Here is a 23,328-nt window from a genome sequence, read left to right as displayed (position 1 = left end):
TGTGACAGATGAGGAAACTGAGGCAAATAGGGTGAAGAGACTTGCCCAGGGTCCCACAACTAGTCTGAGACCAGATTTGAACTTAGAAGATGAATCCTCCTGACTCCAGGCCCAGTGGTCTATCCACTGTACCATTAGCTGCCCATTAATTTTGGAATTAAGTGAGTCACATAGGGTTAGTTTCTTGGGGCAAAGCCCCTCTCTCCTAGCTGGCTTTCCTGGGTCTCCAGACTCAGCCTGAATGAGGACGGGCCTGCCATCTGAGTCAGTCCAGGGTATACTAGGACTGAAAACTTATTTCTGGGCACCAAGATGGCACTGATGGTCCACCAGCTGGAGGGAGAGAAGACAGCTGGGTGCTCTGTACCCTTTATCCAGGGCAGACTAGCCTGAAAGTTGTGGTCTGAGGGTGCTGAGATACATCCATATTTGTCTAAGGTGGGGAAGGCAAGTCTTGGCTCCTCTTCCAGCACTCTATGGATGGTGAGTCTGGAGCCAAGCCCCTTGGTGTTTTTCTGGATTCTCCTGTGGATGCTTCTTGGATCTCAGCCTAGAAGGGACTTCATATCCAAAAATGAAGTCCAGAGAGGTTGTGACTTGCCGCAGGTCACACAGGAAGTGAGATGATTCAAACTCGGGTCCTGTGACTCCAAGTTTCACAGCTTTGCCTCTTCAGGTCTTGTGACCTGAAATCATGCTCCTCTAATCCATGGAAAAAACCAGGCTACGCACTCAGTCTGAGGATGGACTGGCTCCCTACCGTTGGCTCCTGATTTTATAAAAGCCCTCCTTCTCTCAGTTTACTCATCAGCCTCCCAACCGGCCACCCCCGGCCCACCGAGAGCCCCCAGATTCACCAGCAGTCACCAAACGTAGCATTTATTGGTTTTGTTACACTGAACAGCATTAGAATATCTGAGCCAGGAAAAAAAAGAAACCAACCTTCCCGCTCCTCACAAACATCACTGAGTCACCAAGGCAGGCACGTGGCAGGACATGCGGCATCATGGATGTACCACACACGCATACAGCATGAGCTGTGGGAGCCACAGCACACAACAAGGGGATAACGGGGCAGACGGGCCCCCAAACAGGCAGTGCAGACTCTGGGGACAGAGGAAGAGGGGCAGGCTGGGATGGCATTCTAATAGAGGGGTGTAGACACACATCCTTTCCTCCCTTTACTAGTAAATGACACAGCAGGTCCATGGAGGAACCCCTGAAGGAAGGACCCAGATGGCAAATGTGCCCTGGCTGCACCCCTCTCACCTGGCTCCTGCAGGTGGGGACAGGATGGAGGAGGAAAGTGGGTGCAGGATAGCAGTAAGCATGCTGAGGGCATGGAGATCCTTCCTGGACTGTTGGAGGCAGGGGCAGCCTGGCCCATGTCCTTTCCCCAGAATCAGGAGATCTTTGATCCAAGGGGAACCCCAGGGAGTCCTGCTCATAGTTCTCCACATTCTCCAGAGTTGGCTGTGTTGGGGGCCAAGATCAAGGTCCCCCTCTCAGCCTAGGGCAGTGTTGGCACTTGAGAATACGGAGGACTCCAGGGATCAGCCCCAGATCTGGGTTCTGGCCTTCACTAGTCAGAGACTTGGAAAGACTCTGGCATGGAGAGGCCCCCTCCAGCCATGCCCCTGGAGCTTCTTTGCCTCCCTCCCCTCCCTCTCCCTCTCCCTTGGCTAAGATCCGGGAGAGCAGTGAGGCCACGTGGAAGGACCCAGCATCCTGGTACGACTCCATGGGTATATGTTCTAGAGTTCAAATGAGGCAAGGAGGCACCTGTGGGCGCTGGGACAACAGCCTGAGCTTTGGAGCTCCAGAGGGAGGGTCCCTGAGAGGGGTGGGCTCCCATCTCTTGGGCCTTCTCTGTACAGGCCAGCCTGATAGACAGAAATCTGGATGTCCAAGCAGGCTGGGGCTAACCAAAGGATTTGCACTAGGAGCTCTCCTAGAACCCTCTAGGATCCACTTTCCAGGCTTTTCAGGACCACGGACAGCTGAATACACAAAGGGAGCTACACTTGGACACTGTGTGGAGGGGCTGCTTCCAGGAGCAGGTGGTGTGGTGGTGAAGGGACTGTCAAAGTGGCCAGCAATGCTGGAGAGGATGGGGGCCCCCCGGGGCAGCTCCAGGCTGCTCCTGGCCCATTCCTACTCCTTTTCTAAAGAGCCCCTGATTCGGTCTCTGAGCACCCCCTGAGGAGCCAGGACACAGGCCCCCAAATGCAGAGGGCACCCAGGAAATTAGCTCCAGAATTTCTCCCTGCTCCAGTCCTCAAGAACTCTCATCTACATTCAGCCCTGCTGTGGAGCCTCTGAAAGGAGGTGGAGTATGATGGGGACTAGGAGGGCAGCTGCCTGACCACCTAATCCTCTCCCCAGCTTCTCTAAAGAGGCAGGGAACAGAGGACCTTCGCCAGGGTACTGCCTTCTGCAGCCCCTGGAGTCATCCTGAACATTTCTCTATCCAGGATGGGCAGCTCAGGCCAGATTCTAGCAATCCCAGGCCCCTGGATAGCCCTGGGCTCCTGCCCCTTTCTAGAATGCTAGACCCTTGAGGACAGGACACCTCTCAGGCAGGATTCCTCCTGATTAGGCTTGTCCAGGGCCTCTGTCTAACCCTAAAATGACTTTGGGGCTGGGGTGGGGAGAGAAAGGGAGGTGGGTGTCCTAGGGAGTGCCTGTCAGGCCTGAGGCTTCAGGGATCCAGTAGGGGCTGTCCCCAGCCAAGACCCAGAGAGAGCTCTTTAACTGGTCTTTCCTTCCTCTGTCCCAGAGGTAGGTCCCTTAGGCTAGCCCTGACTCAACTGATGGGAAGGCCTAGGGTTTCCCCATCTCGGAATTACTTTTTTTGGTCTGTGTTACATGGAAGATGCCTCGAGTAAAGTCTGGGGTTCAGTTTGGGGGTGGGGTGGGGGAGGGAGATGACGGTTCCAACAAGGACCACCCCCTCCACTTGCCCCATCCAGGGGATCCACTCTCTGGACCCTGAGGGGCCTGGTCGGCCACTGCTGCCTCCTCTTCCCCCTTCTCTCGCCAATGCCACTGCCAACTTCACTTGTTTTCAATCAGCGTCTGTACTTTGTGGACCAGGTCCCTGGCTATCCTCAGGATCTCTTGGGCATCGTGATGTTCTGCTCGCTCTGCAGGGGGTGGGGATGTGCCAACAGGGGCACAGGTGGGGGGACAGGAAGGGGTTTAAAAAAAGCAAAGAGGAAACCATAAGTAAATTGGGTAAACACAGAATAGTATACATGTCAGACCTTTGGGAGGGGAAAGACTTTAAAACCAAGCAAGACATAGAAAGAATCACAAAATGTAAAATAAATAATTTTGACTACATCAAATTAAAAAGCTTTTGCACAAACAAAACCAATGTAACTAAAATCAGAAGGAAAACAACAAACTGGGAAAAAATCTTCATAGAAACCTCTGACAAAGGTTTAATTACTCAAATATATAAAGAGCTAAATCAACTGTACAAAAAATCAAGCCATTCTCCAATTGATAAATGGGCAAGGGACATGGATAGGCAGTTCTCAGATAAAGAAATCAAAACTATTAATAAGCACATGAAGAAGTGTTCTAAATCTCTTATAATCAGAGAGATGCAAATAAAAACAACTCTGAGGTATCACCTCACACCTAGCAGATTGGCTAACATGACAGCTATGGAAAATAATGAATGCTGGAGGGGATGTGGCAAAGTAGGGACATTAATTCATTGCTGGTGGAGTTGTGAACTGATCCAACCATTCTGGAGGGCAATTTGGAACTATGCCCAAAGGGCGACAAAAGAATATCTACCCTTTGATCCAGCCATAGCACTGCTGGGTCTGTACCCCAAAGAGATAATAAGGAAAAAGACTTGTACAAGAATATTCATAGCTGCACTCTTTGTGGTGGCCAAAAACTGGAAAACGAGGAGATGCCCTTCAATTGGGGAATGGCTGAACACATTGTGGTATATGTTGGTGATGGAGTACTATTGTGCTAAAAGGAATAATAAAGTGGAGGAAGTCCATGGAGACTGGAACAACCTCCAGGAAGTGATGCAGAGCGAGAGGAGCAGAACCAGGAAAACATTGTACACAGAGACTGATACACTGTGGTATAATCGAACGTAATGGACTTCTCCATTAGTGGCGGTATAATGTCCCTGAACAACTTGCAGGGATCCAGTTGAAAAAAACACTATTCATAAGCAAAGGATAAACTATGGGAGTGGAAACACCGAGGAAAAGCAACTGCCTGAATACAGCGGTTGAGGGGACATGACAGAGGAGAGACTCTAAAGGAACACTCTAATGCAAATATTATCAACATAGCAATGGGTTCAAATCAAGAAAACATGTAATGCCCAGTGGATTTACGCGTCGGCTATGGGGGTTGGGGGGAGGAAAAGAAAATGATCTATGTCTTTAATGAATAATGCTTGGAAATGATCAAATAAAATATAAAATATAAAATTAAAAAAAAAAAAACAAAGAGATACAAAGCAAAGTCAGGACCCACTGATCCACCCTAGCTTCCTTTGGTTCTTTAGGGTAGTCAGGCTGCAAGGGTCCCAGGAGGCTTGGTGCTATCTGCCTTGTCTAGATGAATGTGGCGTTAATTTTGAATTCCCAGGCCAACTGTGGGAGGGAGTTACTGGAGCCAGTGGAAGGAACGTTATATTTAGGAATGAAGATTTAGAGCTGGGTCTAGTGAGATATGGAGTCATAAGACGGGTTCAAATCCCAACTCTGCCACTTGCTGCCTTTATGATTTTGGAAGTGACTTAAACTCTTTGGGTCTCAGTTTCCTCATCTATAAAATGAGGGGGTTGGACTAGAGGGCCACAGAGTCCCCTCCAACCCTAAATCCTATAATCCTAGGATACAGTGACCCCTAAAGATATATAGCTGCTAGAGTGGCCTGGAGTCAGAAGGAGCTAGGTTCAAATCCAGCCCTTAGACATGGGCCAGCTAGGTAGCAGACACTTTCTAGATGTGTGATCCTGGGAAATTCACTTAACCCCATTTGCCTAGACTTTGTCCTTCTACTTTAAAGGTGTTTCTAAGACATAAAATAAAGGTTTACCCCCCCCCAAAAAGATATGTAGGTGATATTGTCACCACATGTCTACCATGCCACACATAAAAACACAACTATTGCTATTGGGGATTGGTGTTCCCACAGTCCCTCCTAGGGTTCATACCATTGAAAAACTTGATAATATCTGTGAAGTCCATGTTGTTATCTCGGATGATCTCCCGGTATCCTTCCACCAGGGCCAAGGCAATGAACAGGACAAAGTGTTCCGAAGAGATGTGTCTGGCAGCCCAGATCACCTCCCACACAGCAAAGACATCCTCATAGAGCAGTTCTGTATTGGGGGAGCAGAGTAGGGGGTTCTATACAGATGTTCTACATCTGAGAGATCAGTCCACAAGGTCCCAGGACCTTGAAGAAGCCCAGTGGCCAATAAAGAAAATTCTAGGCTCACATCCAAGGTCAAATCTAGGTCCTGCCAGAGCTTTTGAGCAAATGGGGCTCATTGGTAGTGGAGGGTAGAGGTCCTGAGTTTCTTGGAACCTCACTTCCAAAGAAGCCAAAGTCCTGGCCATTTGGTATTAGGGAAAGAGCACTAGATCTGGGGAGAGATCATGGGTTTCAATTCTAGCTCCGCCACTTGCCCTCTATTTCCTTATCTGTGAAATGAGAGGAGCTGGCTGGGTGTTGGGGTAATCACCTGTGATCCCTGCTACTGATAGGGAGGCCGAGGTTGGGAATTTGAGAAAGCTAGAGTTGATTTGGTGTCTGTATTCAGTTGGACTCCATTTTGGTGAGCAATCCTGGGAGAGGAGGCAGGAGTGGGACAAGGGTAGAAGGATACCAGGTTGTCGAAGGAGATGTGAACCAGCCCAAGTTGGAAAAATGGAGCAGGTTAAAGCATCCATGCCTAGAAGTTTCGAGGGCATGCTTTGAGTAACTACTGCACTTCCAGCCTGGGCAAGACAGGGAGACTCAGGCTCAAACAAAAAATGAATGAATGGAGAGATCCATAGACTAACAAATAAAATGAGGAGAGCTGTCCCATGTACATGGAAATATTGACAGTAGCAAGTAACTGGAAACAAAGTAAATGCCCATTGACTGGAGAATGGTTAAACAAACTATGGGTGTAAATGAAATACTGCCCTATAAGGGACAAAGAATATGAAGAATTTGGAGAAGCATGAGATGACTTATATGAACTGATTCAAAGTAAAATAAGTAGATCCTGGAAAACATTATTCAGTACCCAACTACAACAAAACAGTCAAAGCTGAAAAGATGAGAAAATATGACTGAAGTTGGCCTTGAAGAAAGGATATAAGAAAGTACTTTCCTCCTTTCTTTGTAAAGGTGGGAGATTTGATACAAAAACTGCATAAAATGTCAGACTTTGGGGACATGTTGCTTATTTTATTGAACTGCTTTTTTTTTCCCTTTTAAATTTTCTTGTTATGAAGGATATCTGTCTTAGAGGGGTGAGGGAAATATTTTAAAATGCAGGTAATTTAAAAACAAAATATATAAATAAAATTCTTTTCTTAAAAAATGAGAGGACAAGATTAAATGGTCTCTACTTTTCCTTCTAGCGTTAAATCTGTGATCGATAGATCCCTGTTTTCCAACCCTATGCTACCATCCTTGGCTCAGCACAAATGTGACCCAGACCTAAGCTGAGACTCAAGAGTGGACTTCTTGTATCTTTCCTGTTCAAATAGAGAGTTTCCCAGTATCCTCCTGTCCAAACTCCTTATCTCTCTTGTCTGACTCCACCCCTAATCAATCCTCTACCCCACTCCCCTCTCTCTGTCCTTTGTTCCCATAAGAGATCAAAGAGGAAGTTCTTCAAAAGAGGAAGAACTCTGTCTTCTCTTTCACCCATCTCTTTGTTTCTATCTGTCTCTGATTGTCTCACTCTGTCTCTCTTCTCCTTCACCTGTCTCTTCCTTTCCTTCCTTCTCTGTCTCTCTCCTCTCTGTTTCTTCCTCCTCCGTCTTTCTTTCCTTTATCCTTCCCCCCACATTTCTTTCTCTCACCTCTCTTGAAATCTAGCAGGAACCATCGATAGCAGAAGTAGAAATGAGTGTAGTCTCCATTTTGGTGCATCAGTTCAAAGAGCTCTGAGTCCAGGATCTGTAAGAGGAGGGAAGGAGGGGGAAAAGATGAGAGGAGGAAAAAGAGACAGGGAGAGATAGATAGAAGGGGAGAAATAGAAGAGAGGAAGAGAGTTGAGGGGGATAGAGATGGGGGAGGAGAGATGGGGAGGGAAATATGGATAAAAGGGGGAGAAATAGATGACAGAGAGAAAGTTGGGGGATAGGGATGGGGGAGAGAGAGATGGATGGAAGGAAGATAGATGGAAGGAGAAATGGAGAGAGGGGAGAGAGAGAAAAGGAAAAATGTGTAGGGAGAGTGGGAGGAATAGGTGGTCACAAATTGTTAACAAGAGTGCACACACTGAGATATTCACACAAAACCACTCAGACACCTCTGCAAAGATAACAACCTCAGTGTCTGCCTGTGTGTTCCTCTACATTTATATGGAATTCTTGGCAATGGATCACTGCCTCTCCTGTTCTTGTGCTCTCAGGCCCTCCCTGTCCTGCCTCTCTCTGGGCAGCTAATTGGGAATGTAATACTGCCCTACTCTCATCATGTTTCCCTGCCCAAATGCTGCCCCTGACATAGAAACCCAATGCCCAAGTGAAGGAATGAGAAGGGTTTCCTTTAAACATTAAAGCAAATCACTTAAGCACCAAATCAGGCTTTTAGAATCGGAAGAGACCTGGCAGCTATCTCGTCCAACCCTTCTCTGAAAGAAATCCTCACAAGTGGTCATCCGGGAGATAGTTAGATGGCTCAGTAGATTGAGAGCCAGGCCTAGAGGTGGGAGGGCCTGGGTTCAAGTTTGACCTTAGACACATCCTAGCTGTGTGGCCCTGGGCAAATCATTTAGCCCCCACTGCCTAGCCCTTACCACTCTTCTGCCTTCAATAAGATGGAAGGTAAGGCTTTAAAAAAAAAAAGGATCATCCAGCCTCTACTTGAAGAATGAGAGAGAACCTAACACCTCTGGAGGCAGACAGCCCATTCCACATCGGGGAACATTGGCTGTCCTCTCCAATCCCTGACTAGCCTGCTAGTCGACTAAAGCCCACAGATTTTTTTTCCAAACATCTCATTTTGCATCTCCCCCACCTTATATTTGTGAAACAGATTTTCTGAATCCAAGTTTCATCCTTTAATTCTAGCCTCATAAATTTAATCTTCTTATTCTTTAATCTTATTACTTATTTAATTTTTTATTATGTAATCTTATTTAGCCTAATGTATACACTATGGATTTTGGGGGGTTTGATTCTGTCGTTGAGTAAACTATCCCTCCCAACTCCATCTCATTTACAAATTTGATACCTAATTAATGATAAATGACAAAAAAAGCAATAATTATGTCTTTTTTTCTTTTATAAAGGAGGATACTGGGGAGCATTGCCAGGAAGTAAATACGGGTTAAAAATAAAAATACATGAATAAAATGAGCATGTAGCCATTGTATAGCCCTACCACTCTTCTGCCTTGGAACCAATATAGGATTGGAAGGGAGGGGGTTAAGAAAAATAGATACTTATGTGGCACAGTGGATAAAGCATTGGATGAGACCTGAGTTCAAATTTTGCCTCAAGCTCTTACTAGCTGTGGCCTTGGGCTAGTCACTTAACCTCTGTCTGCCTTGGTTTCCTCAACTGTACAATGGGGATCAAAATAGCATCTACCTGCCAGGATTATTGTGAGGATGAAATGGCCTAAGATATAGAAAGCACTTAGCATAGTACCTGGCACATAGTAGGGTGTTTGATAAATGTTTGTTCCTTTCTCCTGGGTAACCCTGGACAAGTCATGTCAACTTGATCACCCTTAATTTCCTCTTGTATAAAATGGGGTTAATGATCAAAGGGTTGTTGTGAGAACCAAGTGAGATAATATGGATAAAGCACTATGTGTTGGTAATAACTGCTGCTGCTACTAAACACTTAAAAATAAAAGCAAATTACAATTACAAGCTGTTTAAAAAAAAACACCTCACCTTCCATCTCAGAATTACTACTGTGTATTGGTTCCAAGGCAGAAGAGCGGTAAGAGCTAGGCAATAGGGAGTCAGTGACTCGCCCAGGGTCACACAGCTAGGAAGTATCTGTGGCCAGATTTGAACCCAGGACCTTCCATCTCTCAATCCACAAAACCACTGAGTTGCCCCCTACAAGGTGTTTTAAAAATATCTTAAAAAACGATTTCCCCTGTTTCTGTATCCCCAGAGCCTTGTACACAGGGGGCACTTGATAGATGACTGTTGAATGGGACATTTGTCACCCAGCTCAAGATTCTAGCAAAAATGATGACCTCCCTACAGAATGCATAGCATCCTAGTAGGCACTGGGGCAGTGCTGATATTTGTAAAGGAGCAGGGGCAGGGGCCCCGGCTTCTAGTCCTGCTGGGTGACCTCAGACAAGCCCCCTCTCCTCTGTGGCCCTCAGTCCTCTTCCTGATAACAGGGGAAGGTTGGCTCGATGATCTCTAAGCCCTTCAAAGCTCCGCCACTCTGAATTTGTGATCTATGACTAGACAGATGGTATGATGCCTCCAAAGCAGGGCTTCAGGCAGGTACTGACCTGGATAAGTGAGCGCATGTTGGCAAAGTGTGTATCCATGGCCCCACCATTAGGGAAGTTTTGACTCATCCTCTTCATGAGTTGACTGAAGCAGCTATAGGCCAGCTGATCTGATGGGAGAGTGGGTGTTGGGGTCTCCAGTGAGGGGAGGACGTTACTCCCTTGGCCATCTCCCAGATGCCTCCTGGGAGCTTCTGAGCCTAAGCCATCATCTCCCCCACCCAAAGCTCAGAAGGCTAGCGCAAGGTAGGGACCAGGTTCACAGTCAAAGAATGAGAAATTAAAACCCAAAGAGTTGAACCCCAGCTGTCCTGGCACCAACTTGGCATCTTTCTTCTCTGGCTTCAGTGGCCAATAAAATCAAAGGACACCAATTCCACCCCCTGCCCTACTCCACCCCTACCATCACCCCCCAGGACCCCTGAGTACCAAGTCCCAGTCACCACCCTCCCTCCCACTTCTCCTGGGCTCCCAGGAGCCCTCACCATTGTCGAGGATGACCATGAGGGGTGCCAGCAGGTCACACATGCCCTGCACATAGCCCACATCCAGATGCTCCCATACATAGCTGTGAGGCCCAGGAAAGCAGAATTAGTCAATGAGACTGATCCCCAGGTTCAGGCCCACTCTGTTTCCCAGTGAACTCCACGAATAAAACATTTATTAAACAAGGACTATGTACCAGAAATGGTGCTAGGGACTTTTTTTAGAGGAAGAGGAGGGCAAGGAGAAAAAGGAGGAAGAGAAGAAAGAACAAGGAAAAACGAGAAGAAACCATTATCCCTACCACCTAGTGGCAGAAAAAATATGGTCTCTCCTCCTGTTCTAGGCCCAAAGGTTCTGTTGCGGGTGAAGAGTGAGGCGTGGCTTAGGGGGGCCCGTTGTGGCTACTGGAGCAAGTAGGGTATTGGGAGGAGCTGGGGGGAGAGTATCCTGAGCACTTTGGGGTTGGGAGCCCCTAGACGCAGGACCTCTGCTTCTCACTCCAAGTCTACCATTCTGAAAAGCGGGAGGCGTTAGCTCCTGGCAGGTTGGATGAAGCCTCCCTGAGAGAGTCTCTGCCCAGTGCCAAGAGTTCTCATCTTTCCAGCTGCTCAGAGTTGCTCACTGAGCCAGAACCTAAGGTGCCGTGATAGAAAGAAGAGATTTGGGGGCTATGCCGCCCCTCCCCACCCTTAGGATCCTTCCTTTTCACCCTCTGACTTTCCGAGCAGGAAGAGGCAAAAGGCCTGGGTTCTAGTCCCAGCTTTATCACTAACTTGCTATGTGACCTTGGGTTTGTGTCTCAGCCTCCTAGGACTTTCACTTCCTCATTTGTTAAATGATTAGACTAGATGATATCAAATCAAATCCCAGCTTTTCCACTTACTACACACTACATGTGACCTTAGACAAGTCACTTATTCTCTCTAGGCCTCAGTTTCCTTATCTGTAAAATCAGGGGACGGGACAAGATGACCTCTAAGGATCACACTGCTTCACAATACCAGGATCCCATGATCTCTAAAGACTCCTTCTAGCTTGAACATTCCCAGCTTCCACCAGAGAAGCTCCAAACAGGGGGGCCTGTTGCTCACCCCTCCCCTTCCCCTTCCAGTGGCTTCCTCTGAGCCTCCCCCCAACTGCCAGCACCTGCACATGATGTTTCGAAGCTTCTCCAAGTTGGGGGGAGTGAAATACCAGTAGTTTCTGTCACACCGTTGCACATCCTTGTCGATCCGGTGGAGGTTCAAGGCCACAGTGTCCAGTAACTCTATCTGAGGGAGGACCCGAGTAGCCATCAGAGTTGGGCTTCCCAGGGCTTTATTACTGGCCCCTCTCCCTCAGTCACGCTCTCCTTTATTACTGGTCCCTCCCCCTAGGCAAAGTTTCTAGGGGATAGGAATGGGGAGGAGAAATTTAATCAAAGAGTTCATGCTCTAGATATGTACAGAGAAGAAATCAGCACCCATCTGCCAGGATCGGTGAGCCTGCTCACACCCAGAGGCAGGAAGATGAAGTAGAGGACCATGGGAGGGCTCTTTCCTCTCTAGGAGCCTAGAACTCTCAGTAAAGTTGCCCTCCAGTTCCTGGGCAGTGGGAAGGTGTCTGGGACTTTGGGACTCAAGGATAAGGGTCAGGGTGGGTGGGAAGGGGATGACCACCTACAGTATAGGCAGCAGCACAGACAGCAGCCAGTTCTTCCCCTGCCCCCAGATCGCCTGGCTGTGGGGTGTCCTCCTGGGTAGGGTCTGGGGGTTCATAGAGGGAGGCTCGGGGCCCAGTAGAAGATTGGTCCAGCTCCTCCTCCTCTTGGTCTTCTTCCTCAAAGCCTACACTCTGGCCATCATCGATACTGGACTGGACTCCAGAAGCCACTGAGTAGTTTCGGGAAGATGGCAGCCCTGAGTCTGGAGAGTCGAATTCCACAGACTGCTGTTGCTCCACCACAGCAGTGCCGGGTGTTCCTGCTATGGGCACTGTTTCAGCCACAGAATCTTCAGGACATTTTGGCCCCATATCTGGGGGATCCATCTCATCCACAGAGATGAATACCTAGTGTGGAGGGAGAGCAATGGTGGCCATGTTATACATGGGCTATAACTTCTGGGTTAGGCCAACCACTCTAAACCCCTCATTTAACTGATGAGGAAACTGAGGTCTTTGGAGAGCACATATTTTGCTACTCATTGGTAGAGTTGGGAATCAAACCTAGATCCTTTGAAACCCAATCCTGTACCCTTTCCTTTGTGCCCTTCCTCCCTCTTAGCTCTCTATTTCTCTATCAATGGCCTGCCTTTTCCTGGTCCATTTCTGCAAGGGCACTCACTAAGATGGCCATGCAGGTAGCGCCTTGCTCAATATGGGCAAAAAGCACCAATGCCCTGCCTTCCTGCTTCCAATCTTTCTAGTATATGCTCTGACATTCCTTATACCAAGGCTGGCTTGAACCCATCTGACTCAGACTTTGCTAGCAGGGGAGAAGAGCAAACGTTTGAATATAGGTAAAGGAATCTTCATTTGGCCCATTCTATCCTCCAGGAATACTTGAGGTTTCCACCTTTGGATCCTGGAAACAAGGTGGAAAAATCCAGTCTTTCCTGCTGACTCTAAAGATTGGGTAGCCAGACTGTGGTGGAGTCCTAGCCTATAAGTATCCGAATCAATGGGAGCAATCCAAGCCCAAAGGTTAGCAGCATGCCTGAACTGGGGTGATAGACAGAGGTGTCTTTGGGAATTGACTCAAGGAAACTAAGACTAGAGCTTTTAACCTACGATGTGTCCCAGACTCCTTTGCCAGTCTAGTGAACCGCTTTCTCAGAAACAAATTTTTATAAAATTGAAAAAAATGCTTAGTTTAAATTTGAAATAAAAGAAAGACATAAAAATTTCTCCCATTCAAGCTCCTAGATCCCCTAAAATCTATTAAGAGCCCCTGCTCTAATGGTGTGAAGAAGCCACCAGATATTTCTGTTTAAAGCTCTAGCTGAGGCCAGAGGGACTTGACCACCTGAAGTCTTTTGGTCACATGACCAACTTGAGAACAACTTTTCTGTCTACTTGGCTCCGTGAAAATGTATCCTTGCTCTTACAGCAATGACCAATATGGAAGTGTGTTATATGACAATGGAAAAAAATGCATCCTCTTTCTCCCAAGTGACGAAGGGTTAAAGGATATGAACAAGAGGTTTTCAGAAGACAAAACCAAAGCTATCTATAGTCATATGAAAGAGGCTCTAAATCACTATTGATTAGAGAAATGCAAATTAAAATAACTTTGAGGTTCTACATCATAACTTTCAGATTGACAGAAAAGGAAAATGACAAATACTGGAGTGGATGTGGGACCCAAATGCACTGTTGGGGGAAGTGTGAACTGGTCTAGCCATTCTGGAGAACAGTTTGTAATTGTGCCCAGAGGGTTATAAAACTGTGTGCATCCTTTGACCCAGCAATACTACTACTACTAGGTCTGTACCTCAAAGAGATCAAAGAAAAGGGAAAGGGACATTTAAATCCATAAAAATATTTATAGCTGCTCTTTTTTGTGGTGGCAAAGAATTGGAAACTGAGGGAATATCCATCAACTGGGGAGCAGTTGAACAAGTTGCATTTATGATTGTGATAGAATACCATCGTGCTATCAGAAATGATGCGGGAGATGGTCTCAGAAAAACCTGAAAAAAACTTATATGAACTCACGTAAAATGAAGTGAGCAGAACCAAGAAATCGTTGCATTTATTAACAGCAATATTGTAATGATGATTAACTGTGAAAGACTAAGGCACTCTCAGCAATACAATGATCCAGGACAGTTCTGAACAGCTCATGAGGAAAAGTGCTATGAACCCTAGGTGCCAATTGAAGCTCAATTTTTTCATTTTCTTGTTCTTGTTTTGTGGTTGACATGGCTAATATGAAACAGGTTTTGTTTGGTTTGTGTGTAAAATAGATATCCTATTGCTTGCCTTCTTAAGGAGTAGGGGAAAGGCTGGATGGATGGAGGGAGAGAATTTGGAACTCAGAAATTTTAAAAAAAGCATGTTGTAAAGAAATAATAAATTTAAGAAGAAAAGGGGCCTTTTGTTATTAATTTGCTGAAATCAAAGATGAGAGATACCATTAGAGACCTGTGATCCAAAGTCAGAATTCAGTTATGCACTCTTCACAATACCCAGCTGTTCTCAAGAATTGACCTCTCCAGCTTCCTCTTGTCTCTTGTCTTTCTCCATTAGACTCTAAGCTTCTTGAAGTCAGGGATTGTATTTCCTTCTCATATTTGTATCCCCTGAGTTTATTTAGCGTGGTGCCTGGGGCATAGTAGATAAATACTTTACAAAAGAATAATTGACCTGATTGAAATTGATCAGTGGCCAGCACTTAGCCTTTATCTGTGCACTTCTGTGTGAATAAAATGGACTAAAAGGGGTTAATAAAACGCTTTAATTGTTTTTGAGCACAACTATGTTTTCATAGTGCTGAAGAGGGGTATCAGCCTTTTAAGAAACAGGTCTTGGAAGGACCAGAAAGCCTGATAAAGGAATTACTCAAGAAATCTACTGTGTAGCAATAGAAGTAGTCAATCTGTAACCATTGCCCTAGAGGAGGGAGGGAGGGGAGGAATATATGGGAAAAAGGAAGATACAATGTGTATCTATGTAGCCATGGTGGAGTATTTCAGAGGATCACAGAGCTGAGAGCTGAAAGGACCTCTCGTGCCATTTAGTTCTCATTTCACAGGTCACAGATGAGGAAACTGAGGCTTAGGGAAGGGAAAAGACATATCTAAGGGGTCACCCAGGTAGCAACCATCAGAGGCAGGATTTTAAACTAAATACTGTGAATCTAGAGGCAAAGTTCTCTCCGCAGTACCATAGTGTCACCTTCTCTGTATGCTGGAGTTGAGAGAAGACTAGACCTGGAATCAGGGAAGATCTGAGTTTGAGTTATGCATGTAACATAGTTATGGGCAAGTCACTGAAGCCTCATCTGTAACTCAGATTCAATCCAATTTGACGTGTACCCACTAGAAGTGCTTACACGTATTATCTAATTTGTTCCTCAAAACAACCTTGAGTAGTAGGCAGTACTATTAGGATTCCCATTTTATAGTTGAAGAAACTGAGGCAATCAGTGGTTAAGTGACTTGCTTAGGGTCACACAGCTAGGAGGGATCTGAAGCTGGTTTTAAACTTGGGTCTTCCTGACTCCAGGTCTGGTACTCTCTCTACTGAGCCACCTAGCAGCTCTTACCTCTGAGATTTGCTATTTGTCACTGAGCTGAGCTTAATTTAACCATTTAAAGCTCACATACACACCAATACGAGATGATGTTTGTCATCTTATGTCATAGTCTTATTATCTCAAATGAGATAATAATTATAAATGGCTTACTTGGCACAGTGCTTGGCACTTAGTACATGCTATATAAACATTAGCTATTGTTATTATTATTATTCCTTGTTTCCTTCATTAGATTATAAGCTCCTTGTATCCAGGGACTTTCACTTTTTTTTTTTAAACCCTTACCTTCCGTCTTGGAGTCAATACTGTGTATTGGCTCCAAGGCAGAAGAGTGGTAAGGGCTAGGCAATGGGGGTCAAGTGACTTGCCCAGGGTCACACAGCTGGGAAGTGGCTGAGGCCGGATTTGAACCTAGGACCTCCCGTCTCTAGGCCTGGTTCTCAATCCACTGAGCCACCCAGCTGCCCCTAGGGACTTTCACTTTTATCTTTTTGTAGGTTGACTTTCTAGGATTCTGCTTGGCTTGTGGAAAGCTCTATGCCCTGTTTGTTATCTTCAAAGCCTTTTGTGTTTTGGTTTTGGTCTATTTTACTTTTCCCAGTTTTTTTTTTTAACCTCACCATCTAGGCAGAAAGGGCTAGGCAATGGGGGTTAAGTGACTTGCCCAGGGTCACACAGCTAGGAAGTGTTTGAGACTGGATTTGAACCCAGGACCTCCTATCTCCAGGCCTGACTCTCTAGCCATTGAGGCACCTAGCTGCCCCTTTCCCACAGTTATTTAACAAAACTCAGTTGACAAGGTCTGCTGCTCCCATAACATCTCTAGCATCTGTCCTTACCTCTCTATTCCCATGGTGACCACTCTGGTACAGTCCCTTATTAGCACCCACCTACACTGTTTAAGCAGCCTCCTTCGAGGTCTACCCACCCCCATCATCTCTCCTCTCATCAGTCCTCCACAACTGTCACTAGAATAATCTGTCTCCTGCACAGATCTAGACACATTGTTCCTGGGCTTTGAAGCCCTTCTGCAGGTTCCTGAGATCTTTGGAATAAAATTGAGATATCTCTGCCTTGGCACTCGAAGCCCTCCACTACGTGGAACCACCCTCGTTTTCTAGACTTTTCTTGTGTTACTTCCCTCCATAAGCCAGTTGCTCTGAGGCTCCTCTACCCAGTAACCATGGGCTGCTTCCTATGCTGGCCACATGCCCCCTAGCTCTCTTTGCTTGTCAAACTCTTACCCATCATTCAAAGCTCCCTCAAATGTCCCCTCTTGCAGGAAGCCTTCCTTAATTCCCTCAAAGCTCTCAAAGCACTTTGCTTTCCTTGATTGAAAGCCCAGTGCTCTAGGAGCTGCTGTGCCACCTAGCTTCCCCCATGGCTCTTTAAGGTTTGCAAAGCTTTTTGCATATAGTATCTCACTGAATCCCCACAACCCTGGAAGGATAGTTATCCTCACTTGCCCAGGGTCATAGAACTAGTAAATGTCTTTGAACTAAGTCCAACACTTCATTGATACGGCAATACCACTAGGCTTCCCATCTGAAGACATTAACGGTGCATTCCCTGAAATGAAATCAGAAGTTCTGAAAAGGGAGCTTTGCCCTCATCTTGCCCAGAATCCGTCCTCTAAGTCATTTCCTAGCCATTTCCAAACCTCCACCTCCCAACATCCTCCCCCAGTTTCTAGCTTCTCTTCTATGTGTCGTCTTTCCCCATTAGATTGTAAGCTCTCTGAAGGCAGTGACCGCCTTGCTTTCTTGTCTTTGTATCTCTCTCCAGCACTTAGCCCAGCGCCCGGCACAAAGTAAGTGCATTAAAAATGGTTTTATCAACATCATCACCATCATCGTCTAAAGACCAGGCTGGGAAGCTAGACTGGAACTGGCACAAGCTTTGTGTGACCTCTGCAGCTCGTGTGAAAGCGCCCTGCCCGATCCTGCCCATTCTCTGGCACCTCTGCCCCAGCTGCTACCTTTCCTGCCACTCCCAGGGCTCACATCATTGCTGATCGTGGAGTCTCGGTGGATGAGGCGCTGGACGTGGCTGTCAATGCTGCTGCCGGAGGAGAACTTGGTGAGTGTGGCTGGGTGGGCCTCCCTCTCCCGCTGCCGGACTACCACCTCACAGGCCTTCCACTCTGCCAGTACCCGATGGTATCGGGACGCCACAGCGTCATCCACCTGTACTTGGGAAACACGCAGTGATGAGGAGTTTGCTCAGACCCCCTTTCCATGGAATAGATTTCTACCCAAACCTCTCTCTCCCAGGATGATCAGTTTCCCAGGTCTGGGAGGCCCAGGAAAGGGTAGGACTGGGGTAGAGGAATTATCCAATTAAAAGTTATTTAGGGATAAAAGAGTTTAGAGTATAAGACACTTTAATATCTAGTCCAACTGTCTCTTTTTATGAGCAGGAAACTGAGAGAGGACTAGCCCAGTGTCACCCAGGCAGAAGCAAATCAACAACTGAATCCCAGGTCTCTGTTTCTTTTAGCTTGGCAGACTTTGTTCTGGGTTCCTAGAAGGCTGACACCCTCTGCAAAACCAAGACCTCAAGGGAGTGACATCTGAGCCCTGCTTGATTGGGGATCCCTTCCTGCCAGACTGCCCTGGGTGCCATGCTCTCCTACCTGCTCCATCTCCTTCTTGCTCATGCCAAACTTGTAGTGTCCAAGCAGAAAGGGCCAGACATCCTTTCGGATCTCATGTTCCACACCCCCATAGTACACTCTTCTGAGAAGCTCCAGCTCCTTGTAGTTCTGAGTGTCAGGGAAGGGAGGGGAGAGGGAAAAAAGAAAGGAAAAGAAAGGAAGGGGGGTAGGAGAGGGAAAAGGAAGAGACACGAGAGAGAGAAAAGTAAGATAAAGGAAAGAAGAGAGAGGGTGGAGGAAAAGGCAAGGAGTAGAGGTGGGGAGCAAAGAAGTGAAGGAAGAGAGGAGGGAAGAGAAGAGAAGAAAGAGAAAAGAGAGGAAGAAGAGGGAAAAAGAAAAGAAGAAGAAGAGAAAGGGATAGGAGAGAAAGAAAGGGTAGAGGAAGGGAGAGGAGAAGAGGATGAAGGGGAGGGCAGGAGACTTTACTGAGCCTCAGGTTCCTCCCTTAGGATGAACACAGCCAGCAGATTCCATTTACTTGGGGAGAGGGCCTCATGGCCAAGTTCTCCTTCATTCCCCCTTGGGTGGCAGGCAAAGCTCTGAGTGGTGTTATAATAGAACAAGGGGGAGTGACTCTAATTCTTGAGGCAGGCCCCTCTTTGGCCACCCTGTAGCTCAAAGTCTTTATTCACATAGCCCAGCAGGTCCCAGTGTCCACTAGCCTTATAAGATCCAACTAACAATAGCCCCAAACTATAGACCAGAGAGACAGAAACAACTTGTCCAAGTTAGTGGCAGAGGAGGGATTAGAATTAAGGCCACTTGTCCTAGAAGATTGACGTTCAAAATCTGGCGATTGCTTGTCCTACCTGTGTTAGTGGACAATTCATCTGGGAGCCTTAGTTTCTTTATCTGTAGAATGGGGCTAAAAATGCTAGACTGCCTCCTTCAAAGGTGTAGAGGCGTGGAAGCAGGGGGAGCCTCTCTACTCCATCATCACAGCCCAAGGCCAGTTGATGGTTAACTCTCCATCCTATAGTTTCCCCTCTCTTTCCTGTAGAGGACTCCCTTTGGTCTTGGCCATTCTCCCAGAATGGGCAACTTAGCTGGGATTAAACTGTTCCCTTACCCTCATCTCCTGGGCACTGCCCCCCTCCGGCCCCTTCTCTCCCCTCCTCTCCCTCCTTTTTCCAAACCTTCTTATCCTTCTGGTATTTGCTCCACACATCCTTGGTGAGCCCTCCTGAAGCTCCCGAGGGCCGGTCAGGCGGGATGATATTATGATGTACCAGGGCTGACAGGTGGGTCCTGACAGTGGACAGATGTCGACAGTATGCCAGCCCTGGGATGGGGGTGAGGAGAGAAGAGAATGCAGGACCCTGAAAATCAACAGCTACCTGCAGGCTGGCTCCATGGCTGAGGACCAGGGAGCAGAGTGTTTCCCAGGGGCAGCCTCCCCTCCTTCTCCCTCCCATCTCACTCACATCCATAGAAGGCCCGGGACACGATCTGTCTCTTCATGTTCTCACACAGCAGTCTCAGGGGCATTCTGTGGGGGACAGAGCCACAATTCAGGACAAATAGGCAGGGCAAAGCCTTGAGAGCAGCCTATGCAGCTAGGGAAACCTCCTCCTCTTAACTCCAAGGCAAACCTTGGCGGCAGATGGTGGAACTATGGAAGTAACACTAGATTCAGTCAGGAAGGCCCCGGGGGAAGCAGCATCTGAGCTCTGTCTGATCTGGGGCCATATTGGTTCAACATCCTCGACAGCAGTTTCCCCTTGCCTCTCCCACAGGCGCCACCTCCTCACTGGCTGACCGGGAGCAAATCACTTCTCTGGCTTGTTTCCTCTTCTATAAAAGGGGTGAGGGCTAGAACTAGATCTCTAAGGTCCCTGAAAGGCCTCCACTGCTCATCATGCCAAGTCCTTGAGAGGGAGGGATGGCAGGGAACGGGGGGGGGGGTAGGGGTAGGGGGAGGAATGCTAAAGGTTCTAAGGGCTTCCAGGAGTGGCCTCTATCCCCTAGTGATCAATCGGAGTAAGAGAACTCCCAGTTCTGGTGACTGGCATCCTTTTCTAATTCTCTTGAGACTCAAGGAATCTGATTCCTTTCTCTCTGGACCCCTTTAGCCTTTCAAAGGATGGGATCTGGGCTGATGATGGATAAAAATAATAGGTTGCATTTATATAACTCTTCATTATATCACTTGATCTTCACAAGAATGCCATGAGGTGGGGTCAGTTAGGTGGCTCATTGGTCTGAGAGCCAAGCCTAGGGATTAGGAGGCCCTGGGTTCAAATCTGGCCTCAGACACTTCCCAGATGTGTGACCCTGGGCAAGTCACTTAACCCCCATTCCTTATCCCTTACTGCTCTTCTGCCTTAGAATCAATTTAGAATTAATTAGAATCAAAGTATTGATTCCAAGACAGAAGGTAAGGGTTTACAAAAAAAGAAAAAGAAAGAATATCAGGTCATATTATTATTACATGATATTTTAGAGCTGTGAATACTGAGGATTAAATTGAATAACTTATCCTAGGGTCTCACAGCTAGGAAGTATAAGAGCCAGGATTCAAATATTGGTCTTCCTGACCTCAAGACTAACCCTCTATGTACTCTTAAGTCTTGACCTGCTCAACTAGTTCTGTCCTTCCCAAATATCTAAGGTAGAGATGCTTCATCTATCACTCATTTTTTTTAACCTTTACCTTCCATCTTAGAATCAATACTGGGTATTGTTTCTAAGACAGAAGAGTGGTGAGGGCTACACAATGGGGGTTAAGTGACTTGCTCAGGGTCACACAGCTGGGAAGTGTCTGAGGCCAGATTTGAACCCAGGGCCTCCTATCTCTGGGCCTGGCTCTCAATCCACTGAGCCAGCCAGCTGCCCCCTCATCTATCACTCATAAACAGAACTGGAGAGTATTCATGGCTGTGCTAGGCAAGGAAACCATGTTTCATCTTTCCTAATTTATTTCTCATGGCCTGCCCACCAGTGGAGGGCACCATTGGGCAATGAGTGGATCCATCAATCACTAAGGCTTTATTAAGCATGTACTATGCAGTGTCTGGGCACTGTTCCACTCTGGAATTCTTGGCCTCAAACTTGGCTCTGAGGTTGGTTGGTTTAGGATGTGCTTACACCCCAAGGGACAGAGGGAGGTCCAGCAGGGACTCCAAACAGTAGGTCGGGATTCTGGTCAATAATTCAAAGGGCCAATATAGAAAGATCCGAGATATACAAAGCTCATGTATATGTAACCCACGGATCTTCTCAGTAGGGCACTCCTACCTTATTACTCTTCCTGGATGAATATAGCTGGATGTTTAGCGGCAGAAGTACAGGGAAACACAGAGGAACAGACAAATGTCACACACACACACACACACACACACACATATGGAAATAAACATGGAGGCAGATACTGAGACACTAGTGGGGTGCCATGTAAAGAGAATTATGCCAGGATTCAGGAACTCTCCATCCTACCTCCATGGCTAACTCATTTGGTGACCTCCCGTAAGTCACCATCTTTCTAAGCATTGGTTTCTTCACCTGTAAAATGGGGATAATAATGCCACAGTAGGAAAAGTGCTGATTTTAGGGGCAGAGGAACTGGCTTTAATTCCTCTCTCTGCTACTTACTCCCTACCTGACTTTGGGCAAATTCTTAAAAACTTCTTTTGACCTTCGTTTCCTCATCTGTAAAAGAAATAGGTCTTAAAGCCCCTTCAGCTCTAAATCTATGATCCAGAAGGAGAAAGATTTTACTTGTACAAGAAGAAACTTAGCAGGAAGAGGATAACTATCTTCAAAAATTAGAAAGAGAGGCAAAGAAAGGACTTGTGAAGCTCAACCCCAGAGGGAAAATGGGTAGAAGTGGTAGAAACAGACACAGGTTTGATGTCAGTGTGGCATTTTACCCAGTCAATTTTTTAAAAAATGACCCAGCTGAGTGACCCTGGGCAAGTCATTTAACCCCCATTGCCTAGCCCTTACCACTCTTTTGCCTTGGAACAATACACAGTATTGATTCTAAGATGGAAGATAAGGGTTTAAAAAGAAGAAGAAAATGGAAAAATAAAAATAAAATGGGCCCTGTGATTTTAGTAGAATTGGAAGCTCCTGGCAAGGATATGGATAAAAAGAAACAGCTTCCTACATCAATGCAAACTGACCTCACCTCTTCATTTTCTACTCTTAGGTGATTGCCAGAGATTGGGTTTGAACCTGGGTCTTGCTGACTGGGAGGCACTACAGCATGCTGCTTCTCATTTGGCTAGAACAGATGGCAAAAATTAACATTTTTCCCCTGCAGATATAATAATAAAAATAATAAAACAAATGAGAACTAGGAGAGTGGAGAATTTTGCCGCCTCCTCTTAGCTTTTGCTTGGGCTTAAATTCTTTTGGATAGCCCTCTACAAGGATCTTGAGAGCAAAGGGGAATGTCTGAAGTACTTCACCTCCAACACACCTACTATGGGTAGGACAGTCCAAGGGGCATAAGATTCCTATGTTGAGTTAAATAGTAATTGCCAAGACTTTCTAACCTTAAGTTAGAAAGCTAGCTGGTTCCTGGGTGAATGAAACTGACTTTGTTCCCAAGAGAATTTCCTAATGATTAGAGCCATCCCAAAGTAGAACAGACTGATTCAGAAGGTAGTAAGATTCCCCCTCATTGGAACCCTTTAAGCAAAGACTACCAATAACCTCTTTCCAGGGATGTTGTAGAGGGAAATTTTGTTCAAGTATTGATTAAACCAGATAACTTCCAATGTACAATTTCTGAGATTGGGTAATCCTACAATCTGTCCTATGTATCAAAAGTGACCTTGTTGTTTTGTATTGCAAAAACAAATAAACCCAAACCAAACCCACAGGAGAAAAGGAGATCAGAAAGGACTCTGACGGAAACAATGCACTTTTCCTATTTGGTTAATGTTAATAGGTATGTTTTTAAACATTGTAAATATTTCTGTGTTGTGGCCTTTTTGTTTTTGTTGATGTTATTGAGTTTATAATAGAGATTACACAATTACAAAAAGAGACAAAATTCAATTCCACAAATGTTTATTAACTTCCTATGTGCAAGGCAAAGAGTCTGTGAGAAGCACAATGCCAGATATGTCTTACCTCATGCTTTGCACAGAGTGGGTGCTCACACACATTCACTAACTGGTCACATTGGGAGAAGCACAAAAACAATGAGACAGAGATGGGCACATACCTCAACTTCCCTGAGGCACACACAAGATCACAGGTAGCCATTTAAGGGGGGCACACAGATGGG

At 46.4% G+C, this 23,328-nt stretch overlaps 1 protein-coding gene across 3 annotated transcripts in view; it reads right to left on the bottom strand.

The window, feature by feature from the left end:
- Window positions 1–863: 863 nt before the first annotated feature.
- Window positions 864–23,328, bottom strand: part of SGSM2 (small G protein signaling modulator 2) — a 75,673-nt gene continuing 53,208 nt past the window's right edge. For 2 of the 3 annotated variants that reach the window (XM_056819618.1, XM_056819619.1), the window contains 11 exons: window positions 19,514–19,578; window positions 19,226–19,371; window positions 18,069–18,197; window positions 17,437–17,619; window positions 11,857–12,243; window positions 11,341–11,465; window positions 10,194–10,276; window positions 9,709–9,818; window positions 7,077–7,173; window positions 5,204–5,371; window positions 864–3,146 (listed from right to left, as the gene is read on the bottom strand). In XM_056819618.1, the coding sequence (XP_056675596.1) occupies window positions 3,058–3,146; window positions 5,204–5,371; window positions 7,077–7,173; window positions 9,709–9,818; window positions 10,194–10,276; window positions 11,341–11,465; window positions 11,857–12,243; window positions 17,437–17,619; window positions 18,069–18,197; window positions 19,226–19,371; window positions 19,514–19,578 (1,582 nt within the window). In that variant the 3' untranslated portion in view covers window positions 864–3,057. The remainder of the gene's footprint in view (window positions 3,147–5,203; window positions 5,372–7,076; window positions 7,174–9,708; window positions 9,819–10,193; window positions 10,277–11,340; window positions 11,466–11,856; window positions 12,244–17,436; window positions 17,620–18,068; window positions 18,198–19,225; window positions 19,372–19,513; window positions 19,579–23,328) is intronic. The other variant, XM_056819620.1, reaches the window with a different exon arrangement.

The sequence above is a fragment of the Monodelphis domestica genome, chromosome 2, assembly GCF_027887165.1.
Source record: "Monodelphis domestica isolate mMonDom1 chromosome 2, mMonDom1.pri, whole genome shotgun sequence".
Taxonomy (NCBI): domain Eukaryota; kingdom Metazoa; phylum Chordata; class Mammalia; order Didelphimorphia; family Didelphidae; genus Monodelphis; species Monodelphis domestica.
Note: the sequence above shows the minus strand (reverse complement) of the source record. Positions and strands in the feature narration are given on the sequence as shown.